At 47.0% G+C, this 20,101-nt stretch overlaps 1 protein-coding gene and 1 long non-coding RNA gene across 4 annotated transcripts in view; one reads left to right on the plus strand and one right to left on the minus strand.

Moving 5' to 3' along the window:
* The window catches only part of CRTC3 (CREB regulated transcription coactivator 3), an 80,059-nt gene extending 76,290 nt beyond the window's left edge, over window positions 1-3,769 (plus strand). For 2 of the 3 annotated variants that reach the window (XM_016151538.2, XM_036231929.1), the window contains one exon: window positions 238-3,769. In XM_016151538.2, the coding sequence (XP_016007024.1) occupies window positions 238-446 (209 nt within the window). In that variant the 3' untranslated portion in view covers window positions 447-3,769. The remainder of the gene's footprint in view (window positions 1-237) is intronic. The other variant, XM_016151540.2, reaches the window with a different exon arrangement.
* Window positions 3,770-3,780: 11 nt separating this feature from the next.
* LOC118611400 lies at window positions 3,781-12,204 on the minus strand. Its single transcript, XR_004954332.1, has 3 exons — window positions 11,701-12,204; window positions 6,045-11,194; window positions 3,781-3,989 (listed from the first exon to the last, which is right to left on the minus strand). It is a non-coding gene; the product is annotated as an uncharacterized LOC118611400 (long non-coding RNA).
* Between the last annotated feature and the right edge of the window lie 7,897 nt (window positions 12,205-20,101).

Here is a 20,101-nt window from a genome sequence, read left to right on the forward strand (position 1 = left end):
CTCTTCAAATGGAGAAAGCCTGCAAATAATTGAGATTTGTGGAACTAACTGGAAAGAACAGAAATTCCACAGCAAAACTGTAGGCCTGGGAGTGGTTGGGACATGGTGATCACTGTCCTGGTTGGGAAGATGACAGGGACAGCATTTGCGGGATGTCATCAGATGTGCCCTTTTTGTAGCCTGAGGCCCTTATGCCTCCTAATCTGCCCTGTTGTTCCCTCTCACTGCTTCTTCTAGAAGACTCGAGTTCCAGCCTGTTTAAAGACCTCAGCAGTGCGCTGGCGGGCATGCCCGAGGTCAGCCTGAACATGGACACTCCGTTTCCATTGGAAGAAGAGCTCCAAATCGAACCCCTTAGCCTGGATGGACTCAACATGTTAAGTGACTCCAGTATGGGCCTGCTTGACCCCTCTGTTGAAGAGACGTTTCGAGCCGACCGACTGTGAACAGAATGGAATGGAACAGGAGACTTTGTATCTGAAACAGCTAAAATAGAATGGAATAGAAAGGAGCTGCACCCCTGGGTGTTAGTTATCTCGGGATTCGGGCATGGAAGGAACCAATTCCTCGGTTCCTGGCTTCCAGATGAGGTCCCGTCTCATACACTGTGGCTTACGCTCACCACAGAGCTGTGTGCTGCCTCTCGGGCCTGTGGTGCAGGTTACGTTGCTGCGGGCAGGCTGCTTCAGAGCTTCCAGTGGACAGGTCATCACTGTGACCATCACATCTTTTTCTTGGCCATCGAATTGGTCAGTGGGTAAAAGTAGAAACCATCTTGGAATGGAGGCTCCAGGAGCACTGTGCAGCACTCAAAACCACTGATCTCAATCAACACTGAAGAGAGGACTTGGCCGCAGTGGGTGGCAGTTAGGGGCCACTGGTCTTTGGAATTTGGCTCAGCATTGAACAACGGTACCACAGCACCAGCTGCCTTCTCTGATCCAGTTGTTAGAGCTGGGCACCTGCCGACTGGTGGCAGGGATGTTCGGGGCAAAGTAGAGAGCCACAGCTCTCCCAGATGGCTTCATTCTAACATGAAGAAGAATTGTCACCACAAGTCCAAGAACAGACTTGAGTTCAGCAAGCTAAATGCTAATTTGTTTTCTTTTCCATTCGCAATCTCTCTTCTGCTGCTTCAGTTCAACTTTTCCTATGGACAGAAGGAAAAAGAAGATTATTTTATTCAGTTACTGAAAAAAGTTCCCTGGTAATGGACGAGCCTGAAAGGAAAGAACAGCGCTTCTTCTTGGTGGCCGGGGAAAAAAGAAGAGGGCCTGTAGGTCTCTTCAGACACACGGCATCCTTTGGACAAGCTTTGGACAAACTCCAGACATGTACAGGCCCTGCTGTCTGCACATCGGCTGGAAGGAATGGCCAGAGCTGAGCAGCTTGAATCAGACCCAGCCAGCAGCTGAGCAGCAGCAGAGCGAAGCTCTTCTGTGGAATGGGAGTGAGACTATAACTCCATTGGACCATGAACTCCTTGAGGGCAGGGACTGTGCCTTATTCATCATTGAACCCCTAGTACCAACAGGTGCCTGGCACTGAGCAGGTGCTGTGTAACTGCGTGTCGAATGCATGAATGAATGCATGGATGGATGAATGAATGAATCTGCCTGCTGTAAGGCAGTCTAATATTTAGCTATCTACATTCCTTGCCAAATCTTTTCAGAGCATTAGCTTTTCTAACACTTGTGCCTGTGGTTGAGCATGCACTTTAATATGCCTTTTAACACTAGGTGACCAAATCCACCATTACACCGGGCACCTTTCCTCGAAGTTATGGTCCAGTGCAGGTAGGTGCAGACTGTCTTCTGGTGTGTCCAGAATGGCTGAGCAAGCTGAGGCTTTCCCAATGCTAGGGCCTCAGGGGTCCTGGCAGGCCCCATCTAGAAAGATCTTTCCTCTGAGATCTAAATTGCTTTAAAATAGAGATTCATTCTTTGAGGTAGAAGAACTTCTGTAATAAAATGAACATCTAATTCATGAAGCCATCATTAGTTATTAATACCTTAACATAAAATAGTATTTCCACCACTGCCTGCCCCCTCTAACTAGGCTCAGCCAGCCCCTGATCAGAAACTTGACAGGTGGTTTGAAGAGGGTGGACGAGACAAGGCCTGCCAGGTACCTCTCGGGAGGTGTCTGGGCAAAATGCGGGCATGGGAGATGAGGCGGGGAGGATAGGAACACTGAGGAGAGGTGAAAGATGCTGGAACCTTTGCTTGGACAGCCATTGCTCTTCCAGGAGAGACCAGGAGTGTTCCTGAAGGTCAGTAGGCTATTCTCAGCCTAAAGAAGCATGGCCGTACTATGCGGGTCTGAATCTGACATGTCTGTGCCTTCTGGCAAGAGGAATCTGTCACAGGATCCTGCACTGTTAACCTCTCCAGACCTTATCCCATTCCTCTTCTATCTTCAGAAGGATTGCCTGCCCTTTGACCTTTCAGCAGCCCTGATGGTATACCACTCCATCTTCTTCTGTGGAACCCAAATTTTCCCACTTCAGATCAGCTCCCAGTCCCCACTGTTGAATTAGGAAATCAAACCAGAGTCCTTGCTGAGCATTGGCTCAGGAAGGGACAGTCGGCCTCCCCTTCTCAGCTTTAGTCCCAGTTGAACATTCAGGTCCCTTTATACTTGAGATCTCAGCAGTTGGGGGCTGGGGCGACTCTTAAAGTAAAGGGCCTTTCCTCATAATGGTTCACAGCACCCAGTGTGCTGAAAGAAGCCAGCTCCTTGCTGCCTTTCCTATGTCCAAGGCCCCTGACATCTGGTCTAGGTGTGGTGCTGGCGATATAAGAGATCTTAATTAAAAGTGGAGGTCCCAGCATAATCCATTCAGTGCCTTACCCATGGGGATCATCAGTGTTTGGGTCCCATCTCTTTTTCCTGAAAGGCATCCTCGCCTTACAACTGGAGACCCCGAGACCACATGATGATATACACTGCCTGGAGGGCTTTGTCCATGCCATTCATGGACATGGAGGCTCCCAGGAAAAGTGACTTGTTTGGGGGAATATAATGATGACAGTAAGGTTTAGCACTGAATTAAATTTGTCCTTAGGTCCATCAGTCCGATCTTTTCCTGTGAAAAGGTTTTGGGCATTATACAACCTACTTTGCTTAGATGGTGTCAAGGACAACCTCGGACAGGTGTCGCTCTGACCTTTGGCGGGTAAGTCTGCACTCACTGCTGCCTTTGCAACAAACCAGGCATAGTCCTCAGCCTCTGAAGTGGCTGCATACTTTAGAATAAACTGTTTTCAGTATTTAGTTTTGTTACAAGGAATCGATGGCTGTACAACTCTCATTTACTAGCAGTTAAACAGCATAGGATTAAAAACCTATCTGTGTTTCCATTTTTTCTTTCTGTACGGTTGTGGTTTTTATGATAGGTGTTAGGAGAAAATTTTCTTGATCATATCAAGATGAACGTAAACTCTCCTTTGTCCAGTTTCATTTCTCTTATGTCTGCTGTATATTACCTGAGTTGAACTGTTGTGTACTCCAGTCTATTTGCATATTTGAAGACATTTCCAATTCTGATTCTCGTTGGCCCTTCTGATTTATGCACAGATGGTTCTGAGGGTGTTTCCATTGCTTCGTGATGGAACCATCACAGCAACTCTCAGACTTCCCGCCAGTGTCCTAACTCCCAGGTCCCCTGTTAAACAATATTTAAAGATTGAATTTGTATAAAGTAGCTTCCAAGTTTTATAATGCATCATTTTACATCTTTCGTAATTAAAAGCACAATAAGGTTGTACCTGTATTTGGTGTTTTTCTTCAGCCTCGGATGAGATGAATTGGGGGAAAGCCTTTCTCTCTCGCCGCCTCCTGTGCAGCTCAGCCTGCAATTAGGGATTTCTGGTCCTTGGCTTGGCGGGTCCTGTACTGACCTGCTTGTCATGCGTCTTTATGACACGTGCTGTTGCATCCATTCGAGAGAAACTCAGAAAGAAGTAGGGCATGTGGTTCCTTTGAAGCTGTGAGTACCAAGGACAGAGGGCTTCCTGCCGGTGCCTCAGTGTTCCACCTCCCTCTGTAGCACCCCTTCCAAACCCCTACTCCCACCGCCATCTGAAACCCCCTCGGAGGTTCAGGCCACAGATGCTCCTCCCCACAGTGCTCTGCTGTCTTGTACTGGCCTTAGCCCTCTCCCCGAGCTTGCCAAGGACTTTGGCTCGGGTTTCTGCCCCTGCCCTGCCCCATTGCCCCATGTCCCAGCAGGGTTTGCAGGCCAACAGCCTAACACTTCTCTCAGAGACCCACCTCTTTGGCACACCCAGGGCTTGTCGTAAATGTGACTCTACCTCTGAAACCTTACTCAGAAATTCCATCTCTGACCCTGACTTCCTGAGCTGTCTTTTCTGTCCCGGTCAACACACGCTCTTTGACCACACGGAGAATTCTATCCCTTGTCCTTTCTTCTCTCTTCCCTCGCCTGCCCGTCCTCTCCTTTCCTGGCTTCCCTCCTTCCCAGGCCTAGTCCACTGGGACAGTGGCCTCTATGACACCCTCACCAGCCACCCTCCTGCTCTGACTCTTGGCCTTTCCCTATCAGGAGCCCTGCTGGGAAAAGACATCAGTCCCACACTGTCCACTAACCCAGTCCTCTTTCTGCCTCCGAGGGGCACGCCAGACCTCACCGCAGGGCTCTCATTTCTCTCTCACATCTAGAAATTCGAGGACATGGCAGGAGGAGGCAGTGTCAACTATTATAAGTGTCATCTGTTATGTGAATATGTTGTCTTTTCGAAGACAGGATACACAAATCTTTATTTTTTTTGCACAAATCTTTAGAATTACTAAATTTATAAAATGCTTGCTTTGAAATACCAAACCTTAGATGGGGATGTTTAAAATTGATCTTATTTACGTCCAATTTGCCTAATGAGTGACGTACCATTTGCAAGAATGGAAATTAGGGCTTTTCATTAAGGCAGTTGTATGTGACTGTGTCTTGATGTGGACACTAGATGGGGCTGAGACCAAAAGAGTGGCTGTTAGGACTCCAAAGCACCAGATAGATCCACCCACCCTCTCACATTTTGCCTTTAGACTGGGCTGGCACCAGTGTTGGTAGCTTGCGTCGTATGATGGCAGAATGTAAACAAGTCTCTCCAGTGACCACTCCACCATGGACGACCAGGCACTGCACATCACATATCCCTCACCGCAGCCGGAGAGTGAGGCAGGGTGCGGGTGCCTTCTTGGGTTTTACAGATGAGGAAGCAGACCCAGAGAGGCTCAGTGCCCAGGCTGAACGTGGGGCACAGGCTCGGCACCCTTATGGCCCAGACTCAGGATCGGTGCCTCCCTACCTGCCAGATCTCTGCCCACAGGAAGCCCACCGATGGGATGCAGCATCCCCTTCCCTGAAGCAGAGGGGCGGGCCAAGGAGCCAAGGAATTTTTTTCTTTCCCAGAAATGTAATTTTTTTTTTCAAGAAAAGGCTTTGCTTTTATAACAGTAGTGTATGTTTATTATAAGAAACTGTAATACCAAAGAGTACAAAAAAAAATGTTCAAGTGGTCCAGAGAGCAGTGGAGACACCCTCTATGTGTGGATTCAGAAAATAGGGCACAGGTAGACGGAAATTCTTATAAAAAAGGACTCCTGCTCTTTTTTGAAAAAGTATTTAAGTTTATCAGAACAACAAAGAAGCTTAAATGTACCTAAGAAATTGCCGAACTGCAAATAATTGTGCTTCTTAATTATTTTCTAAAAGGAAAGAAAAATATCAAGAGGCTGGATTCATTCTTTAAACCTGTTTCAACTGTAGATGGCATCTCTTGACAGCCTGCGATTTAGGATGAGGAAATGAGCTCACCCACTTCCTACCTCCAGCCCCACTCCCAGTGCTGTGAGTTCTTATTTTTACATTGTCAAGGTTTGTACTGTTTGCATCCTGTCCTGTAACCATCCTTCCCAGCATTGTTTGGCCCCAGTTCTGTGTGTGCATGGATGCCCTTCTCACGGCCAGTCCTTTTAGAATGGGTTTCCCAGTCTTCTATTCCTGAGTTCTTTATTTGACTCACCTCTTGGCTGCCTTGACTTTGTCATCAAGGAGTCTGTTTAAGAAGGGCTGCATTGGTCACAGCCGCGCTGGGCTGCAAGTTTGGAGACCAGAAGCCTGAAATGAGGGTGGATGGGCTATGAAACTGGCTGATTTATGCCCAGTGAAACGAACAAAGCCCTAGTGCAGGGACAAGTACTACGCTTTCCAATATGACTCCTTGCTGAAAACTGTCTTGAACTTGTATGTAGTGACACACAGTTGAAGTTTTAGAATTTGAAAATAAACTGACTGGGGTAAGGGGCCCAGAGAGTGCTGTATTCAAAGAAAGGACATACAAGTATCTAGCTCAGGGGATCTCTATGAGCAGCCCCGCCCCACTGCTACCCTAAAAACCCCTACCCCACATTTCATCCCTTTGACAGCAGTTCCTTATCTCATCTTCACTTGGAAAAAGCCAAGGTCTAGGTCCAATGACACCTCCTCATGAAGCCTTTGAGGTTTGGGTTATTGTTTGGCAAAACAAAAAGTATCCCTCTAGGCTCCTTTGCCCTTGGATTCTGCTCTGTGACTTGTGTTGGCCAGTGAGATGTTTGGAGATGAGACCTGGAGTTTAGCCTTGGCATGGGCTTGATGAGAGAACTTGTACTCTTGGGCGTCTTCCAGTGCCACGAGCACAGCTTCCCCCCTGTGTGGCCCACTGGTTCTAGAAGAAGGAATGACAGGGCAGACTTCAACCAAACCCACGCCCAGGAGCCAATGTAGCCAGGCCAAGCCCCAGTTGGCAAGGCTGCCCCAGTCGGTCTATAGACACCTGAACCAGAGATAAATGCTTATAACAGTAAGCCATGAATTATGGGGTGATTTGTTACTCAGCATTGTTGTGGCAATAATTGACCGATAACTTTCTCTGTTCATTTCCTTTTTTGTGTTTGAATTGCATTTTGTTCCAACAGCTTTATTAACTGTAGGCCTAATTTTATTGTAAAGAGTCTGCCTTTCCCCTGACCTATGAGCAATTTGAGGCAAAGACTATGTCTCATTCAATGCTGACTCCCCTGTGCCCAGCTAAATGGTACCCAATGTCATCCTTTCCATCTGCCCCTTCTCCAGGACAGTCCCGTCTGAGTAGAGAGCCTAAGGCCTCTGCTTCCAGGACTCAGCTGCAAGTTTGGACAAGAAGGTTCAAAAGCCCTAAGCTTCAGTCCCCACCGCTAGGGAAAACACTCAGGACACAGGTTCCCTTACCTGGGAGCACCAGGGACCCCAGCGGCTGCTTTCCTAGCCAAGCTAATATATGAAAACAGGGAGAAGACCCCGGTAAGTACGTGGGGGTGGGAGCAGGGAGAAAAGCGAGCTCTTGGTCCAAATATAAACAAAGAGCCTTGGAGTATGGAAACCTCATAGGGCTCCCTTGCAAATTGCCCAAACGTCCAGGGATGATGAGGCTTATCTCACACACGTAAGAGAGACTCACCTAGGAGAATGAGCAGCAGAAGCCAGAATTCTGGGACAGTGAGGGGAAGCTGCAGAGTGGGTTTTCTCATCTCTGCCCCACAGCCTCTTGCTGTGATAATCTAGGTTCTGCCTGGTCTAGTTTCTTTAAAATTTATCATTCAACCAGGATACTTTTTAGAGTAAAAGGAGGCCCTTTTAATAATCATTCCAGGACAACAGGCATAAATAAGGATGTATGGTCAGCCTGTGAATAGCAACAAGGCCTAGAGGCAGTGTTGCTTAGGGGCCAAGTGTGTGGATTGTGGAGTTACATAGACCTAGGTTCAAATCTGGCCTCTGCCCTTTCTGATTGTGAAGCCAGGGCAAGTCCATGACCTCTTCATGTCTCAGTTTCTTTATCTATAAAATGGAGTGATGAGACCCACCCCATTAGGTTTTTCCTGCCCCTAATAAGCACTTCCTGCTAGCATTCTCAATGTTCCTCTCCTTATTGCATGAATATTTAATATTGCTAGACCTTGGAAACACAACAAAAAGATTTGTTGAGAAGACTAAGCCCGTACTCTGAAAAGAACACTGAACATAGTTTTCTCAACACACAGAGGGCTCCAGTCTGAACCCTCACCCTCCTCTCTAAGGAGCTGGAGTGGCCCACCAGTCTGGCCAGGCATCAGTAGCCATCCTCGGGGTTTCTCCACGCACCAGGTTCTTGGTTCAGGAGCCTCAGGCGAACCTCAAATGATGCTTATTCTTCACCTGCTCAAAGCCTGGCCTTGTAAGTACTGAATCTTCCTTAACTGATTTCTGCAGGGGCTTCCTTTTCCTCCATCAAGGCCTGTACACTGCCAGGGGTTGGTTTTACTGGTTACGGCAAAACCATGTAACCTGGAGGCTACTTGGCCACTCCCTTCCCAGAAGCCAGGCTGGCACAGACCCCATCCCATGTGATGCTGGCTCGATCCACTTGGCCAATCATATGTTCTCTCCCAGAAATTCAAAGATCGAATGGGAGAGACACAGAGTCGGGGGGTCATTGAAATTGAGCCACATTAGTGGTAGTGCCCTGGAGAGAAGACTCCCTCCAAGGCCCCTGAGTGGCTACTTTTCAGCCGTCAGGAGCCTGGCTGTTCAGCAACTCCTCCAAGTACAAGTGTGGCCCACTCACTTCCTCTTAAGTCCTCTGAAGCCAGGAGTTGCCTAAGTAGCTTGCAAAGTCTGAACTACCCGGGGAGCAGCCTGGCAACTCCAGCAGCTCTGTCTCTGACCCCGTCTAGGGGGCTGGCCTGCCATCTGGGCTCCAGCCTGCCTTCTCTATCTCTTTCTGATCAGGTGGTGGCAGTGGGAGCTGGTGAAACGTGTCACTTCTTGTTTTAATTTCTTTCTGAAAATAGATCTCCCTGGCTAAGCTCTGGGGAACTTCCAGTGTTACACCATCACATACCTCTTGCTGCTGTAAACAGCACTTTTTAACCATTTCCCACCCATCCTGAAAGTCAGCACGCCCTATGGCAGGGCCCTGGCAAATACTAGCTCTGTGGAATGTTAATGTGGGATATGCACAGATCGTGCTTCTGCAGGCCTGGGTACTGGCTGCTTAAACACCGAAGGACTTCCCAGAGGTTTTAAAGTGCTAACCCACTTCCAAGAGGTTGACATGGTAGGCAGTGTTTCTCAGGCTTGTTTGACCCTGAATTCTGTTTGTTGGGACCATCTCGTGAGGCTGATGTTCTGTGAAACACACTGGGAAAGGCATGGAAACAGGTAGGGATGGATGAGGGCCAGAAGTGGGAGAGAATTAGAAACTTCGAAAGGCCCAAATAAAGAGAGTGGAAAGGATGAAGCAAAAATCGAGAAAAAGCACAAGCCCAGGATGAGAGGGCACCCAGAACTTCCAACATGGAGGACCCAGTATGCCCAGTCTCAGGGAAGAATGAGAGATGCCTCTGACTGAGCCATGAATATTATTATGACATCTGTTGAGTACCAGTATTGATATAAATAAGTGTCTGTGGAAAAAGCCACCCGAGACTTTAATACCAACTGGAGACGGGGCTGTTGCTTGTAAAAAGCTCCCCCTAGTGGTCTCCCACCACCTTTAGAAACCATTATGTAGTCAAGATGCCAGCCCAAACCATGTTGACCAAGCAGCCTCTGGTCTAGAAGTTGATTTTTTTTTTTTTCCATTTCAAAAATGTCTGCCTGGTCATCTAGTTTGTGTAAAAGAGAGTGTGGCTCACGAATGTGAGCTCGTTAAAATGTCTTTGGCAAAACGATCATTATTTGCAGATGACATAATTCTAGGCCTCAAAGCTTGGAAAAAATCAAATTTTAAACCACAAGAAACAATAAGATAAATCAGTTATATGATTATGTAAGAATTAATGGTGAAGAGGATCAGTCAAGATGGCAGCTTGAGCACTGGCTCCAACCAGCCGTTCTACCCAGCCCCCTAAACATGGCTGAAAAAACGTGTTTTAAAAAAAAATCTATCATAGGGCTAGCAACTACAAAGGAATAAAGGAAAGTGAAAGGCAGATCGAGGGGAATGAAATGAAGATAAAAATCTAACATAAATGCTCAAAGAGGACCCCTGTAAAGGGAGGGGCTGGCCCTCAGGGTGTGGCCAGTGCAGGGGAGGCAGACGCAGGGGGCAGGAGAGTCCAGGATAGCTGACAAGGCCACTGGTGAGGTGTGGCAAGGGCTTGCTCCTCCCCCATCCCACTGCACTCAGCAGCAGGCAGCAGATGGACTAGCAGACAGCGGAGAGATAAGGACAAACCGGGAGGACCCATTTACCACACAGGGGTGGGACACAGGGCTCATTTCCTTCATAAACAATGAGCCCTTTATCAATAAGATAAAGACCAACAGCCAACAGAAAAGCTGGAGCCAAAATAGGATCAGGCGGTTCACAGGGGAAAAAACACAAAAAACTGATACCCATATGAAGATTCTGGATCTCACTCATAATTAAAGAAATGCTCATCAAAATGAGATACATATGGTTCACTTTAAGTAAAGATTTGGAAGAGCTGCCATGCTCATGGCTCGTGAGGATGCGTGGGAAATAGGGCTCATGCTGATGGGATGTAAGTTTGTACAACTTTCAATTTGACATTTGCTATCAAACAATTATTAAGTACTGGAAGAAAATGTGATGTAATATTTTTTATATTCTTGGAGCAGGAAAACCTAACCAAGCAAAACACAAAATCTAGAAACCATAAATCGAAAAACTAGGCAGATTTGACCTCATGAAAATTTTAAACTTCTGTAGGTTTAGAGACCATATCAAAGATAAAAGACCAATGACAGACAATAGGTGCAACATGCATAATAACCCTAAAATAAGAAGAGCCCCTTCCTTTCAAGGATTAAGCTTTGTATGCCAATATATAAATAGTCAAAGGATAAAGATAGAGAATTCACAGGAGAAGAAATTCAAATGGTCCCTAGTTGAGAAATGACACCTGTGCTCACTAGTGATCAGAGAAATGCAAATTTAAAAGTCCGTACCTAGTATTGGTGAGAGGAAAGGAACGCTCCTGGATGCTGGTAGAGTCTTAACAGGCCATTGGAAGCACATACGTGGATAATGTGCAGGTGAACTTCTGGGACTCTGTTCTTGGGAAACACCTGGTCAGCTGCGCTTGGTTATGTGAACCAGTACGATTATCATAGAACTGTTCGTTTCGGAGAAACACTGGTGGTAATCTAAATAAGAGAGTTAGAAGAGAAAGGGGAGTTCACTTTTGATATTTTTGAATTGTTGGAACTTTTTAATATTTTTGAATCTAATGCCAAGAAGGGGGAAAAGGCTACATGTCTGATTTTCAGGAAATTAGTAGAGTGAGTGGAAAGTCCAGCACCTCCTATCGCTAAATCCCATTAAAATGTCCCTGAAATCAACCCAGATGAATTCTGAGGCATAACAAGAAGGAACAAGGAGGTGGATGGATCCATGTGCTCCAGCCCCTCCTGCTGGGAGGAGATGAAGAAGTAGATTCCCTTCACACAGCCCCATCCCACATGGCTGAAGAGGCTGATATGGGTTGGGGATCTGGCCATAACCGCACGGAGGGGCAGTGTGGAGGCAGCTCCCACAGCCAGCCCGTGCCCTATGCCATATACAGGCTGAGCACTCTGCACAGTCCAGGGGAGAGAACCAGGCAACAGCCCAGTCCTCCAACATCAGGTTCAGAATGAGGTCAACCACTCACCCATATCACTCCAAGTGGGTGTTTACGATGAGAACACATAAACCTGAGAACAGCCCGGATTCAGGAAGAGCCATGACCATAGTCAAGTTGGGCTGCAGATCTGTGCTCTGTCCTCCTCCAAATAGCTCGAGTGACTCAGCCCTCCCAGCGTGCAGCTTCTCTCTCTGCCTCCACCATTTGGTCTCATTCATGACTCCGTGCCATTACTCCCACTGACAGTCAAAATACTAAAGCATGGGCACCTGCCAAGCAAAACAGACACCGGCTGTGAACAATGGATAGAGGTAGCAGATTACCCCAAAACTCAGTGCCTATAACAACAAACACTATCTCACACACTTATGGGACAGGAATCTAGAGCTGCTTAGCTGGGTGGTTCTGGCTCAGGGTCTCTCATGAAGTTGTAGTCAAGATGTCAGTTAGAATTGGGATCATTTAAAGGCTTGGCCGGGGTTGGAAGATCTTGCAAGATGTCTCACCATGAGGCCGAGGCCATTGGCAGGAGGCCACCGTGCCTCACCGGCAGGCAGCTCTCCATAGGGCTGCTTGAGTGTCCTCAAGACATGCCGTCTGCCTTCCTCAGAGGGAGCAATCTAAGAGAGCAAGGCAGAGTCACGATGTCTTTTATGACCTAGCCTCGAAAGTCACACTCTGTTATTTCTACAATATCATAGTGGTTACACAGATCAGCCACATTGTGTGTGGGAAGGACTACTCAAGGATGTAAATACCAGTGGGGGCATCAGCTACCACAGGTGCCATATCATCCTCCTAATGGCATCCCACCACCCTTAGAATGGAATACAAATGCCTGGCCTGGGCCTGCAGGCCTGGCATGACCTGGCCCCTACCCACTCTCCATTCTCATCATGTCCCTCTTTCTCACTTGCATTCAACTCTAAACACACCAACTTTTCACCTGTCCCTCAACATCCACGCTCATCCTTTATAGTTTTTCTTCCCTTTGCCTAGACGTCTCCTTACCCAGATCTTTGCGTGGCTGATTCCTTCTTATCTTTCAGGTCTCAGCTCAGATGTCATCACACAGCCTTTCCTGACCACCTCATCAAAAAATAGTCCCCTACCTCTTCCTGTCGTTCTCACATCACCTGGTAGGTTTTTCTCCCAGTTACAAATGTGTAGACACCACATCAATGATGATACGTAATTACATTTTATGGTTTGCCACCTGCTGTCGGCACCAATGTCATGCTGCACTTCCCTCAGGGATGCTGTTCACGTCACCGTGTGTTAGCTGCTTCTCAGCACTGACCTCTATCTGAAATTAGCTTGCTTATTGGATGAGCGCCCTTCTCCCTTCAAGTACCAGTAAGAGCCCTTGCTTACAAGGGCTCCTGTCTCTGGCTGAAGAAGAATAGATCAAAGGATATTAGGTGCCTCAAAAAATCTCCAGGAAAGCAGAGAACTAGGGTCGGAGGCCATTTGCATCGATCAGTCCTTATATGAGCCCCACTGCACACACATTGCTGTCCCCCAGTGGTCACTTGAAGATGGACACCACCATTGGGATGCCTGCTGCTGCTGCTGCTGCTGCTGCTGCTGCTGCTGCTGCTGCAGGATCTTTTAATTTTTATCAGTGAAGATTCCTTGGCACTCGCTTCTCAGTGCCACTTAGCCTCATACATGTGCATCTGATTGGTGGTGTCTTATGTCACTTGCTGTGTTCAGTCTACAAGCAAGACTGGGACACTATCTGTCTTCCACGATGGGGAAATGCAAGTTCATTAGGTGGGGATTCTCCAAACATAGGACAACTGTTCCATGGTTTGGGGAAGCCAAAGTTTGAATTGATAACATATATCCTCCACAGTCTACTCCTTTAGTTACATAAACCTCATCAACCCCACTTCCTCCCTACTTTAACTTACGAACAACAACGGAACCCAAAAGCAAACCGAGAGCTGTTTCTCAAAGAGAAAATAGTTACTTGTGAAAAGAGTTTATGGCTTCACTCCAAAGGGCTTTCTGCCATTCTCTGACCAGCTTGCTCATGTTTTTATTCATTGCTTGCACGAGCATCCCTCTGGGTAAGTGCTAAGACAGGAATCTTGTTCATCTCTATAGCTTCATTACTTAGAACACATCGCCTGGTGCATCATCTTTGCCTGTAAATGTTAAGTTAATGAATTGTGTCTATGAAGGCCCCCTAACACTGAATGGGGTTGACCTGTGTAACCAGTAGGACGCTGCAAAAATGACAGTGTGTGATTCTGAAGCCTCAGCTCCCATTGCCAACTGCCTCATTTTTTGGCTGTTCCCAATTTCAGATACCAGAGAGGAGGAATCTCATTGGCTCGTCCTGTCATAACTTGTCAAGGGGCCCATAAATTGGAGGCTCTAGGAAGTGATGTCTGCCCAAGTTAGTCAGACAGAGGGACTATGGCATCTCAGACATGCAGTTGACATGTCTTGTGCAATGAGGGCACATCTCACCTGAGGACTGGATTCTAAAATCTCCATGTAAGGCTTATGAAAACCCTTAAGTTACCCGTAAATTTCTCTACTGTACAGTAACACCTATCAAAATTCCAGTTCAGGCAATTTTTCTTTCCAAGTGGGAACAGATGGCTGTTTCTTTTTTGCTTGAGCACCCAGATGAAGTAGTTGGTTTGCCTTATGGATCTTGTATGAAAAACACACATCTTTCGACATTAAAGCCCCACTCCTCGTGATGAGATGCTCACAGTGTAAGAGGCACGTGGGACCCTAGACCCACACAGAACCACAGGTCCCCAACGGACCTTCCACCTGTGCTCACTGTGGGGCATGCACTAAGTAGAAAGGGAGACAGCCTCTGTGGCACTATTTATATTGTCCCCTCCTCTCCTTCCCGTTTTCCTCCCTCTCCTTCGTTTTGAACACATATATACTACAAGGTTTAGTGATTTAAAAGGAAATCCAGTTGTGCTTATTGTACCAACACATGAATTGCAGGGAAGTCTGAATATAAGAGGAAGAAAATGAATCTGATCCCAGCAAGAAAGCCCTGAGCTCAGAAGTAAAAGCAGAAAGCAGTGAAATTGTGCTGATAATCCTATTCTCTGAAAAGGCCTCACATGAAATGAAAGATTTTAGGAAATAGCTATTACATATTCTCAGGGCGATTAGACAAGGACAGTGCAGGGAAACCGGGTGCCCTGTCTTATTAGCTCATCACTGGACGCTGTGATTAATAGGATTACATGAGATTGGATTATTGAACAGGAGACAGACAAGAGAAACCTAGGTGGCAAATGGGGGAGATTAATGGGAAGATGAAAGGAAAGCTGAGAAAATGTCCGATTTTAGGAGTGAGTGGGAAGATAACAATGTGGGGGGGGGAAATCCCTGACATTTCTGAACGAATCAAGTGGAACAGAATCAATAATCAGAAATTCCTCCCTCTCTCTCTCTCTCTCTCTCTCTCTCTCTCTCACACACACACACACACACACACACACACACACACACACACAGGCAGAGAGTTTTGTTTTCTTTATTGCTGTCTCCCCAGAACTTAAAATAGTGCCTAGCACATAGTAAGCGCTTAATATTTGCTAAATAAAAGAACGAATGACTATGATGGACCAAATAGCTCATCTTACACCAATTAAAATGAGAAGCCAACCTGACCCTATGATAGATCCTAGTAAAATTCCTAAACGTGATAGGAAAATAAATACTTCTCTTAAATTTCAAGCAGAAAAAAACAAAGATGACTTTCACAATTTTGATAATCAGGACAGCTTCGAACTTCTCAGGCAACAGTTGCTGCCTGAGACGGTAGACTGTAAACTACAGAATCCTTAAGGAAAGAGTGCCTTCCTGGACTCCTGATGCCCAGGAGACAGCTGAAGGAAATCCTGGACCTGGACCTCAGGAAAATAGCCTCGAGGGCCTTTGGTGAAAGGCGAAGACTAAAGGACACCTGAAAAGGAAGAGCTCTGGTCACTCCCACTGAGGTGGGGCTTGCAGGGTCAACTCAACCCTCCCCATAGGACAGCTGGGGAGTTTGCCGCCAGCTTGCCAATGGCAGCTGCAGCTCTGTGACGTTGCAGGCTTCTTGGCCTGTGGATGGTGCCCTGCAGGACAGTCTTCCAGTTCTGTGAGCACTGTGCAGCTGGAATGAGTTCAGGCTGGGCACACATTACCATGCCACCCCACCCCAAAGAAGTGGGGCAGGGACGCTGGAAGCAGTGAAGAGGCTTGAAAGTGATGACAACATCATTGGAGCACAGCTCAGTGTGTTCATTGTGACAAGGGCAGCCCAGATCCCTCTCTCAGACTCCCCCATGGCTCCCACTCTTGTGAGTTTGACCCTCTGAACCTGGAGCCACCTTGTGTCCTTTGATGAAAGCCAAAACAGCAGGGAGCCTGCTTTCTCCCCTTCCTCCTGAGCCTCAAAGTCCCAGGGAAGGCAGAGCTGAGGACACACTCCAGCCCTATCCAGGTGGGTGTAATAGACAGCCACATGGTGGGACAGGGGCCACCCAGGGGCCTGGAAATGGGGAGACCCCTGAAGCCCAGGTCTTTGGCCCTCTGCTTTCCTTCCTCTTCCTGCTACTGGGGCTGGTTAGCAGAACAGTCAGAACACCTGCTGTTGTGAGGTTTTGACTGTGCAGAGATGACCGAGGCCTATCTCTCCATGGATCAACCATTCATTCCCAGCTCCTTGAAGCTCCAGAATAATCCCCTTGGACACAGCGCCCAACTTGTGCACAGTAAGAAAGTGAGCAGTACTTTTTGTACCTTGGGGACAAAAATAAAAACCCAATCACTTAAGTGTCACTCCTACAGTAGCAGTGACTTGATGACTGGCATTAGGGAAAAAAATATATTGTCTGAACAAAGAGACATACTTAGCAAGTTTTATTATACTGACTCACATGCTTAATTCTAACCATCCCTTTGGGGAAAAAAAAACACACTGAATGCCCCGTCCCCCAAAAAGGATAAAAATAAATTACCAGAACAGACACAATGCAGCCGCCCTAGTTCCCTTCAATGCCAAGCACTGTCTGGTCACTGACTCATCCAGGGATTTTGCTGAAAGAGACAGAGTGTCTTCCACCAGGTTAAGAAAAGATGATTTACCTGACGGCAATGGCAGGGCCAGCTCCCGGATCTGGTTAGAGGGGCAGCCTGGCCTGGGGTTAAGGGGATGTGTGGGGAGCCAAGGCGGGTCTCCTGGTCCTTTTGTCTTCCTTTCAGTCTATACTTCTGTCTGTCATCTTTTTTTTTTTCTTATTTTATCTTTGTCCTTCCATCCTCCTGTCACTTGGTCTCTGTCTCCTGGCATCTCTTGGTCTCGGCCTGATGACCTGTCTCTCTCAAGACAAGATCTCTCATCTCTGCTTCCCCAGCATATCTACTTTTTCCTCTCTCCCTCTCTTCCCACTCCAGCTGAAACATGGCTGGCCGTCTGATGACCCTAACAAGTCTGGTGCCGGTACTAACTGACCCTGTCTCTAGGAGTCTCAATTCCAGCCCCCTCCCGGCCGGGGACCCAGGTGGAGAGAGCAAGTGGCTCAGCCTCTGGAGCACTTCCTCCAAGCCAGCCACCCCTTTTGTCCCATAGCTCTCTGTGAGTGCTCCTGTGTGTCAGAAGAAGGTGCAGGGCTTGCTCTTGGGAATGGCAGTGAGTGTGAGAGTTCTCAGATAAAGGACACACCGTGGGGGTGTGCCTCGAAAAATTCTTTTGTATTACCCCACAAAAAGAGGTGCTCCTGGAAACCCTCAGGGCAGACCCCTGATGTAACGCTCCCTTTTGCACTTTTTATAAATATATGAATTCCCAAGGCTTAAAAAGGACATATTTCACATATGACTGAAATAAGATAGCAAAAATATGTCCCTGTTCTACATGATTCAAGCTGAAAAGTTTTCTAAATGCAGCATGTTGCATTAGCACCTTCATGCAGCGTCTTCCTCATTTAAAGATACTATAATTACATACCATGCATTGACATTGCTGGGAATCTATGTAAAAATTGGCCCAGGAAGCATCTAACTGAGATATGCAATTTCCTTGATTTAAACTGGCCAAGATTGTGTGTGAAAAAGTCTACATGTTGTCAGAGACAGCTCTGGGAACGGAGCTTTCTCCTGTGAGCTTTGTCAAGGCCTCCTCCTTGCCTTCCTGTGAGAGTGCAGGACCAAGAAGCAGGACCAGGAAGACATGTCTTCAGCCAGGAGAAAACACCTCAAAAAGACATAGCTTCTCTAACATGGGCGCCATGACAATTTGTAGGTTTCAGGCACTACAGGCACTACAGTCCGGGGGAGAGACTCTAGGATCTGAAAGCTGACTGAGGAAACCACAAAAGGGAGATGTCTGCATTAGCTTTGCAGAAACTAAATGCAGCAAAATTCTTTGATCATGAATCACAGAGATGCTAATTGTAGTCTAAGAGGCTATTTCTCAAGGAAGGCGTTTGGCAGTTATCTGTTTCCTGGGAATTTCTGGAAGCCATGGTTTGTCTAGTTTCCAGTTATGATGTGAGAGTCCTAGGGATGGGTGGGAGCCGGGGTCATCCTCTTAGCCCAAGCAGAGTGGCTCTGATTTGATCTGTGTTATTAATTTTTCCAGTTTAATCTTTATTTGGTGAGTTATACAATAAGCATTGGTTAAATAGTAACAGTCTCATAATCTAGCCCTGCAGAGTTTAAACTTTTTAAGTTCTTTTAATTCGTATAATTCTCAATAATATGTTCATCTGATTATTGATTGATTTTTAAGGTTGAATTGTCATCTCCTAATTTCCAACCTCCTCCCATGAGAGATGGAGATGAAGCTGTCTTATGTGGCACCTCTCCTCTACAAACTCGCACACCCACACCCCATGTCAGAGCTGCCCCAGGATGCGGTGCTGCAGACGCTGGGGAAAGGGGGGCTTTCACGCAGGAAGAGGCCGCAAATGTCAAGTGACAGTAGGAGGCCGAGAATGATGAGGACTGATAGAGCCCACTGGACAGAGCAACTGGAAGTTGGTGAGGTCCGAGGGGAGAGCTGCTGTGGTGGGTGGATGGAAACCACAGATGTTGGACTCCAGAAAGGAAAAGAATGAATAGGAGATGAGAAAGTAAAACACAGTATAGAGAGTGCTTTCTAGAAACTTGGCTCTGAATATATAGTCCAGGGACCCTGTGGTTAAATTCAAAGGCCTGAAAACTGTGTAATACCATCATGCAGCTATATTGTTTTCTTCTCTTTCTGGAACAAAGATAAACAAAACAAATTATGACTGTTTACGATTCAAAGTCCCATCGAAATCTGTGTTTCTCTTTCTCACAAAGACACAGTTTACATTTTTGGTACAAACTGAATATGGAATGTTTTCAAAACTTCCCAAGAAAAGGCTTGTCCCAAAATTGTGCCAGTTACTGAACAGAGAGGGGCCTGCCTTGATGAGGAAATAGAGCTTGGATTGGAAGGTGTTTGCTAATTATCTCTGCTCCCAGAACAGGCTAGAAAGAGATTCGGGAGATGCTCTCCATTTGAAACAGGGTGTTTGGTTATGAACACTCTGTCAGCTCCCCAAAAGCTTGGGGATCCAAGTCTCCTTGGATATTTTTTTAAAGAACCCAGGAGACTGACACCAGTGTGGCAATAACCAGATCTGTGTGATGCTGTTGCAGAAAGAAAGGGAACATAGAATATACCCACTGGACTAGTGTCCAGGTTTCTCGGTGTCTAGGCATTTCTGCCTCATTTCTTATTTTAACAACTAAAATTCAGGGTGAGCATAGAGAAGGGAACTTAGGGGAGCAGAGCAATTGAAAGGAGTAGGAGGGGAGAAGAAATCAAGGGGACCACTTTTAATGGGAAAGACCTGGGCTTGTTTAAATGCTGATAAAAAGCGCAGGATTGGGAGGAAAGAGGCTGACGACAGTGAGAGAGGCTTACTGATTTGAAGTTACAGAACCAATGGGTTCTTCGCTCTGTGCAATAGGAAGAGAGGGAGTGTGCTCGGGGCAGCAGCAGGGAGATGGGGTAGGGAACTGAGAGAAACTTTGGAGAAGCTGGTTAAAGAACTGACCCGGAAGAGAGAGAGCAGGGCGGTGGGCCTCAGCATCCACTCTCCCTTTCTTCCGTAGTGTGGCAGTATTTAACAATCAGTCCCTCAAGGACCAGAAACAAGGTTGGGGTTTTGGGGTCTGTTGGTTTGCTGTCTGGCCACATCTATCGTGCACCTCCTTTTAAATCAGTGAGAAGCCCTAAAACACCCTGACAATGGTGTCTGCAGCCTGAGCAGTGCACACAAAATACCAGTCTTTGCTCTCTGTAGCAAGGGTGGCTTCTCCCAAGACTCTGGACCCACAGAGGTTCCAGCACCCTCGATGGGCCCAGTCTGGGAGGTGCTTCCGTTGGCCTCAGGACCCCACTGGGGAGATGGTGATC

This window comes from Rousettus aegyptiacus, unplaced genomic scaffold (genome assembly GCF_014176215.1).
Source record: "Rousettus aegyptiacus isolate mRouAeg1 unplaced genomic scaffold, mRouAeg1.p scaffold_m13_p_14, whole genome shotgun sequence".
In the NCBI taxonomy this organism is placed as follows: Eukaryota; Metazoa; Chordata; class Mammalia; order Chiroptera; family Pteropodidae; genus Rousettus; species Rousettus aegyptiacus.